The sequence below is a fragment of the Alligator mississippiensis genome, chromosome 2 (genome assembly GCF_030867095.1).
Source record: "Alligator mississippiensis isolate rAllMis1 chromosome 2, rAllMis1, whole genome shotgun sequence".
NCBI lineage: Eukaryota > Metazoa > Chordata > Crocodylia > Alligatoridae > Alligator > Alligator mississippiensis.
In genome coordinates, this window is record NC_081825.1 from 4,949,412 (window position 1) to 4,964,542 (window position 15,131).

General features: G+C 48.1%; 1 protein-coding gene across 1 annotated transcript; it reads left to right on the forward strand.

The window, feature by feature from the left end:
- The first annotated feature begins 7,074 nt into the window (after positions 1–7,074).
- On the forward strand, positions 7,075–14,811 carry SPR (sepiapterin reductase). The gene is made up of 3 exons (XM_014597097.3): positions 7,075–7,438; positions 11,389–11,679; positions 13,729–14,811. The coding sequence occupies exons 1-3, from the start codon at positions 7,111–7,113 to the stop codon at positions 13,917–13,919; spliced, it is 810 nt and encodes a 269-aa protein (XP_014452583.2). The 5' UTR covers positions 7,075–7,110; the 3' UTR covers positions 13,920–14,811.
- The last annotated feature ends 320 nt before the right edge of the window (positions 14,812–15,131 follow it).

Genomic DNA, 15,131 nt, shown 5'->3' on the forward strand with positions numbered 1-15,131 from the left:
GGTACCTTGGCTTCCCAGAGTCAAAGAAACGTGTCTTACTCACATTGCTGCCACTAGGAGAAATAGATCACACATCACATTGCCTACAAATTATCATTAGGAGTGTTGGAGGAAAGGGGCAGCTACAGTAATGCCGCCCTTATAAGTTGGGTTCCAAAATAATAAAAAGGAGGAGGGCCTGCTTTCCCTTTATATTGTACTGTTTTCCAACTTTAGTAGCCTTTAGAAAGACTACAAAATAGAAGCAAATCATAACTGTCTCTATTCTAAATCCTTTTACACCATTTGTTTCTGGTGTAAATAAGAATCAGTCCACATTATTTTAGAAAACAACTTACTACCCGCAGTGGTTGTGTAAAACGATAGTACATTGTCCAAGGCAGATATCCAATCAATAAACTCAGCATTTTTTAATGCTTGAACAAATATTTACTACCTGAATGTCAAAACTACATAATTACCATAATTATTTTAAGTGTCATCCATAGTTATAGTGAATCACACATACAGAGGAGCAGTTCTGGGCTAGATTCAAGAGTGCTGTATAGTACAGTGGACAGCATCTTACAAGTCCTGCTATTAAACCACTCATTACTGATAAAGGGCTAGATTTTCATCCTCTTCTTCACAGTGGGCGCATCTACTGAAGGAGCTTAACTTTGCGTTAACATAGTTTACTGCGAAGTAAGCATGTGCATCTACACATGCACATGGTTATTTTGCAGGAAACCTCCCTAATCCGGAGTAAATTTGCTACCTGCAAATGCAAATAGCAAATTTAGTAATGGTGCCATAGTGCTCATGTAGATGCCTGACCAGGAGCAAAATTTACTCCCGATCACAAATTCACCAGGAGGCAAGAGATAGCTCCCTGCTCCCGGGAGCTGCCTGCTGCTGGGGTGGGCCCTGCTACAGGAGCCTGGGCAGGGACTATGTCCCCCTGTCCAGGCAGCAGGGATCTCCAAGGCCCCTGCTCCAAGATTGCAATTGGGGAGCAGGGGGAGATCTTTATCTCCCAGCCCCTGCTCCACCATTATGACTGGGGAGTGGGGGACTGGGAAACCCTTATCTCCCAGCACCAGCTCCATGACCACGGGGCTTTATCTAGCAGCCTGAGCTCTGCAGGTGCAGGGCTCCGCTGGGACACCCTTATCTCAAACCCCACAACCCCAAAGCTCAGGCTGGGAGATAAGCTCAGACTGCTGGCAGGGGCAGGGAGCCTGTTCCCCGTCCTGCTCTGTTAGTGTGGAGCTGGGGGTGGAACAGACTGGGGAGCTCGTTCCATGCCCCCCCAGCTCTGCACTCACAGAGCTGAGTGGGGAACAAGTTGCCCAGCCTCCACCCAGCATGCAGGGACAGGTCCCAGCCTCATGCCCCAATAGAGGCATGGGGCTTGGAAAGAGCTGCAGAAATGGGGTAGGGTGCAGCCCCTTGCCCCCAGCTCTTTCCAAGTCCCCTGCCCCTGATCGGGAAGTCAGGGCCAAGAGCTCCTCACTGCCAGGGCAGGGGGACATTGTCCCTGCCCTAACAGCAGGTAGCCCCTGGGGTCAGGAGACAGCTGTCACCTGGCCTGGTGCTCCCCGCTGGGCCCTGAGCTAGCACCCAGGGGTAGCCTATAGTTTCCCCGATGGTGGCAGGGGCCATTGCACGGCTGCAGGAAACTTGGTGCAAAGAGCAGCAAATCTGCTCCCTAATCCCCGCATCGGTAGACGCATGCCCAAAAATGCTTAATCCAGAGTAGTTTAGACCAGAATAAATCTGGGCCAGAGTAAATGGATGTGTAGATGTGCCCAGCAAGTAGCACCTTAGTGCATGCATTTTCCAACCCAAGTCAACAGTGACTAATTAGAGCAGTGGCCACTTGTTTTGGCAGGTGTGCCACAAACTAAATGCCACTTTGATCCCCTTCCCCTGTCTAATCTGCTATTCTGCTTTCTGCTCCCTGCTCTGTACTCTCTGCTCAACCAGCTACTCTGCTTTCTGGTCCATGCCTAGTCTGCCCTGTGTCCCCTGCTTCCTCCTAAATCTGTCACATGCCACACAGGCTGTCTCTGCCACTTGCAGCACACATGCTGCAAATTGGCCACCCTGTACCTCATGGCATAAGGTGCTATTCAACATGTCCTCAAGTGACTGCATAACTAAATTAATTAGGGGAGGAAAATAATGGATATCAACCAGACTGGCACATACATGCAAGCATATAATTAGCACACAGGGGCACCAATGCCATTGTGTCCCAAAGGACGCAAGCACACTAGGTAATGCTGCAGATAAAGAAACAGATAATGTGTTATTGGCATTGACCAAATGGATAGGAAAGTCACAGATACCAGCAACATCAAAAGAAGAACTTGTCCCAGGCATAAAACCTGGATCTTGCTTTGACAAAAGAGCGGTCTAAGGAAAGAAAATTAGGACACAGTAACAGCAATTCCCCATGGAAGTCGTTAGGATAGGATATAGTAACGAGCCTTTGTTTTCTTCCTCTTGCAAATTAATAATTCTAAAGCAGGGAAGGCAAAATACAGCCTGTGGGCTGGATCTAGCCTGCCAAGGGATTTTAACCAACCTGTGGTGGGTCCCTTGGTCCTGCTTGGCCCAGGCACAGGGGGGAGCCTGGGTCATGGCACTTGCAACTGGTCCCACCACCCCTGGGCACACAGCAGGGTGGGGTGGCACAGCGGCCAGACAACACTTCGCAGCCACCCCGGTGGCAGCGGCTCATTCCAGCAGTTTACCAGAATAGTTATGCTGCATCATTAATGAATAATTAATATCAATACATGAATAAAGATGAGTTGCTAATCTTTACACAATTATTTTAGAAGAGCCATTACAGTGAAGTTACATGTGTAGACAAGCCCTTAGACCACAGACTCATAGAAAGAAGGACCGGAAGGGACCAGTAACATCATCAAGTCTGGTCCCCCGCCATGAGCAGGAGGTAATTGGGCTCAAACGAGCTCAACAAGGTGTTTGTCCAGTCTCGTCTTAAAGACTGCCAGACATGGCGACTGCACCACCTCTGCCGGGAGTGTGTTCCAGATCCTAGCTACCTAATACCTATATTTATAAAAAACCAGCCTTTTATAGAGTCAAGGCCCCTCTTGGAAAATGCCAGCTCTTAGCTTTCATTCTTTTTTGACTACAGAAAAATAATAGGGCAAGTCTTCCGCTGCAAGGAACTCAGAAAGACACAAGAGATCAAAGAATGGTCTGAAACTAGGAATTCCTATTTTAAAATCTCTGGGTTTATCTTGTGAATCATGTGTGGTTATTTGCACACGTAATAGCACTAAGTTGTGGCACCCTTAAAAGGATCTCTCAGCATCCCACGCTACCATGGCACCCTACTTGAGAAATAGTGCCTTAGACTGTGAAATTACGTTCACCCATTGGACTATGACCCCTGTACAAATTGGCACAGCTCCATTGTTTTCCATACACCTGTGCTAGCTCACACTAGCTGACGATCCATCCAGGTATGTGCTCTGGAGAAATGCAGAAAAATCCTGCGTATCTCCCTACTAAAAATCATGCCCCTTGTAATGTACTTGTAGTTGGGGATCCAGAAGTAGTGATGCACAATGTCATTAGGAGCCATTGAACATTTTGGCATACTCCATAAATAATGCAGATATTGAAAATATCTGTATTATGAGACCTATCCTACATGTACATTGAACTTGGAGCCTAAAGCTCTCTTAGCTAGGATTTGCTGACCCTTTCGGCTTAGACAAATAGCTGAGGCCTTGCTGGGTTCTTTCTTTCAGTCAGGTATTTCTTTTGTGCAATCCCATTTATGTGTGAAAAACAGGTGTGATGTCTGTTGCCCCGAACACTTAACAACAGGCAGTTTCGCTTCTCCCAATTCCTTGCCAACCAGTTCAGTGCTCCCAAGATCTCTGACTCCCTGCACCTTCATGGGGACTTTCTGATAGCTACCCCTCTCTCTCTCGGCTTTCTACATCTATTGCACCAACTCACACATGGCTGCAACCATCCCTTCACCCTTGTACTCGCAGCCAGTCAGAAAACAACCCCTGACCCCACACTAGTTAGCTTTAATTGGCCTTGCCATGTGGTCAGGCACTTTGGGCAGTTGCTTTCTAGTGTTTCTAGCTGTCACTACATAATGTTGCATTTAATTGCTCCTTTCAATTTATCTGAAGGTTGTTTAGCACACCCATCTGATTTGACAAGTCTCTGATTGTTTCTGATCAAAGATATTCCAGCCGGGTGGATTGAAGGGTTTATTGTCACAACCTGACTCTTTATGGGGAAAAAAAAATCTCAGTGCATGTTAGTTACTGAAATCAGTGGAAGTTCGGTGCCTAGATGTGTTTGTAAAGCTGATGTCTCTTTAAATCTTCAGCCACTTAAATATTTTTATAAATGTGACCCTCCGTTCTTTGTAGGCTTCAGCCATAATCTTGCTAGATGATAAATAATGCAACTGCCACAACCCAGAAAGCCACTCAGAGAGAGTCTGCCAGCTTGTACTTTGTGATACTGTACTTTATGCAACTGGTAATAAAATAAAGAAAGCAAAGAAATGATTAGGAAGAAAAATGATTTGGGAGGAAAAGAAGTGAAAATACTGCATTATTACCCTATCAGACACGGAAGTAATAGAGACATTAGTTGAAACACTGAAGCCTTCTGTAGAGAGCAAACCACAAATCACTTCTAGGAAATCACCGAGAAATTAGAAAGGCATGGCAAATCAGCAAACTTAGGGCACATTCAGCTGTAATGTGATTCTGAGATCTCTTGGCATCTCACATTTAGGCCAAATTTATAACTCCAGCACTTATACATATTCAGAGGAGGTGGTGGGCCAGATCCTCAGGAGGTTTCATAGTTAGAATGAAATGGTGTCAATTCGGGAAGTTCAATGGAGCCACAGTAATTTACATCAGCTGAGGACACAGCTTTGTGGCTACATTAGGAGGCTTAGAACCAGATCACCCCATGTGGGAAGATGGGGTGACGGTATCACCCCCCCATGGGGCCAAGATTTGTTGGGATGATGTGTCTCTAACCAGTTCCAGACTGAAAGAGCCCACAAAAAATAAGGAGAAGCTCATTTGGGCAAAGAGGCTGGGTTATTCATTTTTAGCAAAGCAAAGGCATTTCCTTCCTGAGGCTGCCTGTCCATACAAAATGCAAAGAGCAAGATCAGACTTCACGTTTGGAATAATTTCTCAGCCTATTGGCACTCTATGGACCAACTGTGTTGTCCAGTAGTTTGTGCTAGGGTAGATACCCGCAGTCCTTCCCTTTGGGAGGCTGTGAGCAGCTACAATTAGTGACTGGACGGCCTTCTTGGGAGAAAGTATTAATTAACTGTAACAGAATAACGTAATAGAAAATGACAAACCTCCCACGTCTTTCTTCATGGCTGAACAGTAGGTCTTTTATTTTATATTGTAACCTAATTATGTAAAGAATCAGCAATCCCGTGATTGGAGGATGATCTCTGCCATGGCTCATTGATGTGTCTTGATGTAACTGAAGAGTCCAATCCTTGAACCACAGATGTGTCCAAGTGGGAGACAAGTCTGGGAGCTGACCCTGCCTGTGAAGACCGAGTCACTGATCATCTTCGAAAAGAGGGCTAGCCAGCCATGGGGTAGAAATCATCCTCGTATTGAGGGCTAGCCGACCACGGGGTAAAAATCATCCTTGAATTGAGGGCTAAATGATCACAGGGTAGAAATCATCCTTGAACCCCGGGCTAGCCGACCACAGGATAGAAATCGTCCTCAAATCAAGGGATAGCTGACCATGGGATCAAAATCATCCTTAAATTGAGGGATGGCCAACCATGGGGTTGAAATCCTCCTTGAATTGAGGGCTAGCCGACCATGGGGTAGAAATCATCCTTGAATTGAGGGATGGCCAACCACGGGATAGAAATCATCCTCGAATTGAGGGCTAGCCGACCATGGGGTTGAAATCCTCCTTGAATTGAGGGCTAGCCGACCATGGGATAGAAATCATCCTCGAATTGAGGGCTAGCTGACCATGGGGTAGAAATCATCCTCGAATTGAGGGATGGCCAACCATGGGATAGAAATGCTCCTTGAATTGAGGGCTAGCCGACCATGGGGTAAAAATCATCCTCCAATTGAGGGCTAGCTGACCATGGGGTTGAAATCCTCCTTGAGCTGAGGGCTAGCCGACCATGGGATAAAAATCATCCTTGAATTGAGGGTTAGCCGACCATGGGGAAGAAATCATCCTTGAATTGAGGGCTAGCCGACCATGGGGTAGAAATCAACCTCAAATTGAGGGATGGCCAACCATGGGATAGAAATCATCCTCGAATTGAGGGCTAGCCGACCATGGGGTTGAAATCCTCTTTGAACTGAGGGCTAGCCGACCATGGGGTAGAAATCATCCTCGAATTGAGGGATGGCCAACCATGGGATAGAAATCATCCTTGTATTGAGGGCTAGCCGACCATGGGGTTGAAATCCTCTTTGAACTGAGGGCTAGCCGACCATGGGGTAGAAATCATCCTCGAATTGAGGGCTAGCCGACCATGGGGTTGAAATCCTCCTTGAATCGAGGGATACTCGGCCACAAGGCAAAAATCATTCTCAAATCAAGGGGCAGAAATCATCCCCAAATTGAGGGCTTGCTGACCATGGGGTTGAAACCATTGTGAAATCAAGGGATAGCTGACCACGGGGTAGAAATCGTCCTTAAATCGGGGGGGAGGGGGGGGGGACGGACAGCTAACCATGGGGTAGAAATCATGCTCGAATCGAGGGACAGCTGGGGTAGAAATCATCCTTCAATCAAGGGCTAGCCAACCAGCTGTTTCTCTCCCGTGCGGGCAAGGCCACTCCAGACCCACAGGACCCACACCCTCCGCCTCTTGCCCTGCTAAACCGGGATAAACCCGCCGCCTCCCCGCTCCCTCCCTCCCACTCAGGCCGGCTGGATCCGAGGCCCTCCGAACGCCGGGGCGGAGGAGTGGGCGGGGCGGCACACGCGCAGCCAATGGTGCGGCGCCGAATGTAGCAGGCGGTGTGTGAACGTTCCACGGCCCATTCACAAGTCGGGCCGCCACGTGGTGCCCACAACCAGCCCCGGATGGCGGCGCCGGGCGGAGCGGGGGCCCTCCGCTCGCTGGGCCGGGCGGCCTGCGTGCTCACCGGCGCGTCCCGGGGCTTCGGCCGCAGCCTGGCCCTGCTGCTGGCGCCACGGCTGGTTGCTGACTCCGTGTTGGTGCTGGTGGCGCGGGCGCAGGAGGCTCTGGAGGAGCTGGCGGCCGAGCTCCGCGGCTCTTGTCCCGGTTTGCGGGTGGAGTGTGTGCCGGCCGACCTGGGCACGGCTGCCGGGCTGCAGCGGGTGCTGGGTGCCGTGCGAGACCTGCCGGGGGAGGCTGGACTGGAGCGGTTGCTCCTCGTCAACAATGCGGGTAAACCCTCGAACCCTGTGGGGAGAGGGGGGTGCAGGTGGAGAGGGATCCTGGTGGGGCTGGAAGGGACCTCCAGGGCTCACATCCAGGCTAGACAAAACCTTGGCTGGGATGATGTACTTGGGGCTGGTCCTGCTTGGAGCAGGGGTTGGACTAGATGCGACCCCCTGAGCTCCCTTCAGCCCTCACTGTCCGTGATTGTGGGACAGGATCAAACCTTGTCTAGTTGGGGCCTAAAGCTCCAAGGATGGAGAGTCCACCACCTCCTGGGCAGCCTGTCCCAGTGCTTCACCAGCCTTCTCATGAGAGAGTTTTTCCTAATATCCAACCTCAACTTGCCTTGCTGCAGCTTGAGCCCATTGCTCCTTCTGTCATCTGCCCCCACTGAGACCAGCCCAGCTTCATCCTCTTTGCAGCCCCCCTGCAGGGAGGTGAAGGCTGCTATTCAATCCCCCTCAGTCTTCTCATCTGCAGACTCAATCAGCCCATTTCCCTCTGCCTGTCCTCACCAGTCCTGTTCCCCAGCCTCCAACCATTTTCATTGCCCTCCTCTGGGCTCTCTCCAGTGTGTCCATATCGTTTTTTGTAGTGGGAGGCCCATAACTGGACACAGGACTCCAGATGTGGCCTCCCCAGTGCGGAGTAGAGGGGAAGAATCACTGCCCTTGAAGTCCAACTATCCTGTACAAACCATAATCTAAACTCGTTAACCGTCAACCCTGACATAAGAGACATAATACCCCTAATCTGCTGTAGGAAAAGCAGGGGAGCTATGACAGCCAACATCCTGTTTCTATAAAAGGTTGTCAGTACACCCTGCTGAGATCCCATGTAGAGGGCCTGCCCCCTGCTACAGAGGAAGGCAAACCCCTGCGTCCCTACCGATCTGACCTGGGGTAAAATCCTTTCCTGACTCCAAATATGGCCCGTATCCCTGTTATTGTGTGCCAGTATAAAAACAGATGGTTTTTGTCTGGGAGTTTGTTTGTGACGACTTCAGTGGAAGATCTGGACTTTAGACTGTAAGCTGCCCAAGATGTTGTGGTTTCATTGGTTTGGCCAGCGCTTTGCACAATAGGGCTGTCAATCCTGATTGGGGCCTCTTAGTCCTGTTGTGATTATCTGTATTGCAAGATAGCAAGAAGTAAAAGTGAAAAAGGAGTGGTAGTTTTTGCAACAGAAGCAATGGGTGATTTATGCACTAGAAAGATTGGTTAACCATAATGCTCTACTTGCTAACAGATTGCAGTCCTTTCGAGCGGCTACAAAATCTGTTCCTTCCTCTAACCTTTGTATCTCAAGTCAGGGTGGGTTAGGTCACGGAGTGACCCATGACAGTGCCAAAAAAACCCCTTTCAATTCAAAGCCAAATAGATCAATGAAAAGCTCTTCTTTAGCAATCCCTCGTAGTTGACGATGGTCATCTTCCATGATTGTCTTATCTGTGTGTCCGAAGATGACTGAGGCCTATCTGGGATTGACAGGCTCTGCTCAGACGTGTTTCCGTGTTTGGTGGGTGGCGCTGGATTCCCGGTTCAGACCATGACGCGCTGTTTCTGCCACTCCTGCTTTTCCATCTCCTGTTCTTGCTGTGAGGTTTCAAAGTACTGAGATCTCTGCAGCAGACTTCCTGCATTTGGGGCGGTTCCAGGCAATCCTCCCTCGAGCTGACATCAGTGTTGCATTTTTGTTTTAAGGTGGCCTTGAGGACATCCTTGAAGCATTTTCTCTGCCCTCCTCTGGAGCGTATGCCTTGGCTGAGCTGGGAGAATAAAACTTGCTTCGGGAGTCTGGAATCAGACATCCGGATGACATGGCCAGCCCAACAAAGTTGAAAAACACTTCTAACATTAATATGAAGGAGGACATATGCAGAGAGTTTTGAAGTGACACCTTGTAACCTTGGAGTTACATTAAGATCATACTTGCATTTTATATTCTTTTTCCTCTATATTGGTATAAGTCTTATTTGCTCTCTCTATCGATAAGACAGTGGGGAGAGTGTTTTTTTTCCCCCTCTCAGTTTACTAAGTGACATGGAAACGGTCCAAATTCGGAAGTGAAACTAACAGTGCACAATGAGGCTGTAATCCCAGCAGAAATGTGTGAGCCGTACTAAATAGACTCCTACTTAATGAGCAGGTGTCCTTCAGTAGTCCTGCTCTCGGTAGTAGAATAAATGTGTGTATGTATATGTATATGTGTGTGTGTATATATAATTATATACACATTAATATGAAAGAGGGTAGATATATGCAGAGAGTTTTCAAGTGACACCTTGTAACCTCAGGGGTACTAAAACATTAAGATCATCTCTGTCATATATGTGTGTGTGTGTGTGTGTGTGTGTGTGTGTGTGTGTGTGTATGTATACACATACACATGTACGTAAGCATAACCATAAATATATATATAAAATATATATATGGTTTTCAAGTGACACCTTGTAACCTCAGGGGTACTAAAACATTAAGATCATCTCTGTCATATACGTGTGTGTGTGTGTGTGTGTGTGTGTGTGTGTGTATACACATACACATGTACGTAAGCATAACCATAAATATATATATAAAATATATATATGGTTTTCAAGTGACACCTTGTAACCTCAGGGGTGCTAAAACATTTAAATCATCTCTTGCTCCCATATATATATCATAAGCATAACCATGTGTGTGTGTGTGTGTGTGTGTATATATATATATATATATATATATATATATATGATTCGGAAAGAGTGAAAATAAATATCCTGGCAGCTGGCCACGTGTTCCTGGGGAACCAAGAGTCTGGATGCAGGCTACCCTAGTCTAGTCCTCTTCCCTTCACCCAGGTAGGTAAATGCAGAGGGGTCTGTTTTTATGACCACAGTCTCTTCCCTGCCACACCACTGGAGCCTGCTGAGGGTCACTGGAAATTGCTTGTACACATCTGGGCTTTGAAAAGACTGCAGGAACCAGAATCCAACATAGAAGCCCTGTAAGTCCCATTCAAAGCCTATTCAATCAAGGGAAAGAGCCCTGCTGACATCAGTGAGCTTTGAAGCTTCCCTGTTACTCCTGAAGTAATGAGTCTCTGGACTCAGCTCCAGCCTGCATTAGCCAGAGGAACTGAGTAAATCCATGCATGTCTTCATTAGTACTGTCATAGCAGTAAGGAGGGGCCGTGATTAGATCTTGCACTGTTGGCTGGCATTAAATTGTTAGGAACAACCTTTTTTCAGAAAGATGCCTGCATTTATCTCTGGGCACCTTAGTGGCAAGCTCTGAAGGGAGCACTGCAAATGATCCTGCTGCCAGAATGAGAAGGGTGATTGATGGGCAGAGGAAGAGAGATGCCACTGCTGGTCTCTAGACAATATAGACTGAATGCGGGACTGGACGTGAACTGTTGAGTTTGCTTCTTGACTGTGCCATGGAGTCTAGTAGATTCCTTCACATCAAAGCCAGCAGTTGCCCTCCACCAACATAGCTGCCTTGGGGCAAAGCCATAGTAAACAATAATTCTTGCTCTTTTCTTACGACTAAGATAAGTGGCAACAGTTCAAATAGCAGCTTTGCTGGTCTCAGCTGGGACTTTGCTTTGGTGGGTAGGTGGTAGGATTTGAGGGGGCATCCTAGGTTGTTCTTTCCAGCCCCTTGCTAGTACAGACAACAACATCATATTCCTTCTGCAAATTCATCAAACTCCTGCTCTGCTCATGGTGCAGGTACATTAATGACTGTGACAGGCAAATCCCTACTATAGACAAGGCTTCTGTATGTGTATGATATTGAACAAGTCCACAAGGTAAGATCACATAACTTGCCTCATTTCCTTCCTCCGTACAAATTAAAAGCGCTGTACAGGACTATGGTAGAGTGGATTTAGTTAACCTCTTTTCCATACTCTGCGGCTATCAAATGCTGTGCAAATGTCACATGCGTGGTAATGTTTTTCCCCATTCCCAGGGTCTCTTGGAGACATTTCCAAATTCTTTGTGGATTTTACCAGCCTGGATGAAGTCAACAGCTACTTCGCCTTCAATGTCACCTCGGCGCTTTGCCTCACCTCCTCTATCCTCAAGGCCTTTGGAAAACGCCCCGGTTTGCACAGAACAGTCGTTAACATCTCTTCGTTGTGTGCCCTGAAGCCCTTCAAGAGCTGGACATTGTATTGCACTGGAAAGGCCTCGCGGGACATGATGTTTCAGGTCCTGGCACTCGAAGAGCCAGACGTTCGAGTTCTCAACTATGCCCCAGGTAAGCTTTGCCTTCCTTGTGTCCTCCGCAGAGCCCCTGGCTCTGAGTGCCAGTGCCGGGCGCTTGATGTAGATGACTTACACCACTTTGCCTTGGTGGAGAATCAGAGCCACTGAGTGTTGCAAATGCAGGAGAAACACGGATCTGCTACAGGAAGGCTGGGTAGGCATGTGCTGCTTCACAAAAAAACAAAAAGCAGTAGAAAATAGCTGTCCAGCCAGTTCTAGAAATCTCTTGGGGTTTCTTACTGCTTTCCTTCCTGTTCGGTGTATATTGATTTTTATTTTTAAGAAGAACTTCTCCTTTATCTAGAACTGCTTTTCATCCGTAATAAATACGGACATAAATAAACCATGTGCTCGTGGAACTGGCCCTGTGCTGGGTCAGGAGTTCCTCAACCTATAGAAGGGGAAAGGGAAAAAAAGCCAGGAGCACAGGCAGAAAAAAGACACAGGTGGTGACCATTTAGGTCCTTCAAATGGTTATAGGTCATGTGAGGGGTCATCAGTAATTCAGCTAACGCGTCCCCTCTTATTGCCACCTCTCTAATTGTATTGACTCGGCTTTCTGAAGCGTTGGACTGGTCGTTTGCCCTCCTTTTCTGATAACCTCCTCCCAGTAACTGCAGGCCTGACTCTGCTCTGGTTGACTCTAGAATAAGAGCTTGATTCATTGATCTCCATAGGAAGTCTTCCCATAGCTTCAGTAGTTCATGTGTTGTTTCCCCTGCCCCCTCCTTCCTGTTTTTTGAAGCATTGGGATGTTGACCACTGCTAGGGTTGGGGAGTGGGTGGGGAGAGCAAAAGTTTATTTGGGGGCATTGATGCCCTTTCCCACACCCTTAGGGTAGGGGGATTGCCCTGTAGCAATTCTCCCACCCCCCAGGGGCTTCATGCACCCCCAGGGTGGGGAGATCGCTGCAATGGCAATCCTCCAGCCCCGAAGGTGAGTAAGGTGCCCCCGCAGCTGGGGTCCCCTCAACTGGGGTGTGTGGGGCTCCCAGCCATGGGAGCCTGCTCCTTGCCAGCGCAGGAGGAGCAGGATCAGACTGCCCCTGCACCAGCAATAAGGCACGATGGGATATATAACGTGCAATTGCACAATCACGCCACTTGTCATGCATGTGCAGCATGGCAGCAGGTGTGATTGTGTGAATTGTGTATTAGATCCTGTCACACCTTTACCTGCTCATGTAGAGGGGCCCTAGAGTAGATTTGGGGGGTTTGAGGGTTTCTTTTGACAGCCCCTGTTCTCATGCAAAGCAAATACTTCAGTGGAGTAGATGTAGAAGCAAGCTTTATTAGAATTTCCAATTATGATTATTGCTAACAAAATAGCACAGTATATACCTGTGTATCCTTGTATGACCCAAGTAGAAATAAGCAGTCTTACAACTTAGAAGCTCGACATCTTAAAAACTTAAGAATTGCTCACAGGTGGCTAGCCTGCTAGGGGGATCTTACCCAAATTTGCTACGAGACATGGGATCTTCATTATTTCTGCAGACAGGAACCTCAGCAAAGGAAGCCAGAAGAATCCATCTCAAAGCACTGAGCTATTTTTCCACATTTCTTGATAGCACCTTTGACACATGTGGTCAGGAAGATGCTCATGTCATCCTGTTGGTCAGCTGGAACGTACTGACCTGAACCCTTAATCGAGATTTGATGCCCTAAGATGGGTTAGTCTTTTCAAGAAGTTTCTCTCACCTATGACTTGGTTCCCTTTACACTGCTTCTCGTAGCCTCACCTATGCTAGCGTGGTATAACGTAACATAGCTAAAAGCTTACCAAAGGTGATATAATGCAAGCTAAAAGACTTCCAACTTAACACAAAGGTCTGAATGGCCCAGAAGGGCTCTTTTAATCCAGAGGTTCCTAGTAGGGCCTCTGACTTACCTTCTGTTCAGAGAATTGAATTTGGCTCAATGACTTTACCTCTATTTCCCCCGTATTCGAGATGCCCCAGCCAACCAGGTACAGAATATCCCAATAATTGACAAGTCCAGCCCTCCACGTGTCACATGACTCTTTCCTTACCTCCTATAGGTCCGCTGGATACAGACATGCAGGAGCTGGCTCGCACCAAGACGGGAGATGCTGAATTGCGCCAGTTCTTCCTTGACCATAAGGAGAGCGGGCAGCTGCTGGACTGCAGCGTGTCCGCCCAGAAGTTAGTGACCCTTCTGCTGGACGACACGTTCAGCTCCGGGGCGCACGTAGACTTCTATGAAAGCTGAACGTTCGCCCTCTTTGCTTCTCTCCTCAACGCTGAGTTTTCTGCTTCTTAGTTGCCTATAAAACACCTACTTTCCAGAAGCTTTCGTGCAATAGGTTTGAATATCTACGTCACAGTGGAGCTGCAGCTCTTAGCGGTTTTCATAGCATCTTTCATCTGAGGGTCTCTGGGGGGTTTGCAAATATGAACTAAACCTCCCAGCCGCGTGATAGGGGTGGGGAAGACTTATTCTGTCCTTTGTGACAGAGACAGAGAATGGCTGCTTATGGCCAGAATCAGCAAAGTCTGATCTCTGTCCTGAGGAGCTGGCAAACATCCAGTCCTCCAGCTGCTCTGCCTGGGTGAGGCATCCTTGAGGTCAGTGCCCCCCTGCACAGAACAGCGTACGGGATTGGGGATTTAAAGGCAAGTGGAAGAGACACAGAGATGTTTGCGAGGGAAGTGGAGGATTGGGGTGACAGAGCTGTACTCTCTAGTGGCACATGGATAGAGAGCGATATATCTACAGACACTACAGGGCTTTGCCGGGAACGCCCGTTCTGCCAGCAGAGCTGAATGCATCTCCACTCAGCGCGCCTCTTGGGTGGCAGGTGTGGTGATCAGAGCTGCATTGCTTTTAAATTCCTTATCTTCAGTCCCTGCCTCTTTTCCTTCCACTTCAGGCTTTTAGGCGTGTTGAAGATATCAGTCATGCCCTCTTTATGCCCGTCTCTTCCTCCGTGCTTAGTGTGTCATTCCAAAAAGAGTGAAGCCGTGTGCCTTCAAAATTGCTTTTTTGTGATCAGACTCTTACTGATTTGCATTTCATCCATGTACCATTGCTGAAAGTACATGTACCGAAACATGTACCACTGCTGAAAAAATAAAAAAAGAGGACGTTCTGGTTCTTGGTCTTCGCTGCGTGTGGTCTGGATGGATGCTGTGTTTTCCTGAATCTGCAGACAGTTGGGAGCAATGGCTCTGAACGACCAGTGTAGCCTTAGGCATGGTCACGCGGCATGGCAGCAGCTGGGCAACACCTGGACTAGTGTGAGCGGCTGGAGTGACCGCCTGGGGCTGCGGGACTAGGAAACAAAGGGAAGGCAACTGCAAGGATGTAGGGGCTGTAGGGGAGCAGGTTGGCTTACAAAGGACTTGCCCCTAGGTTTAAGGGGTTGTTACAGCCATTCCTTGAGCTGTTACGGGGCACTGAGGAGGGCCTTGCTCCTTTCCG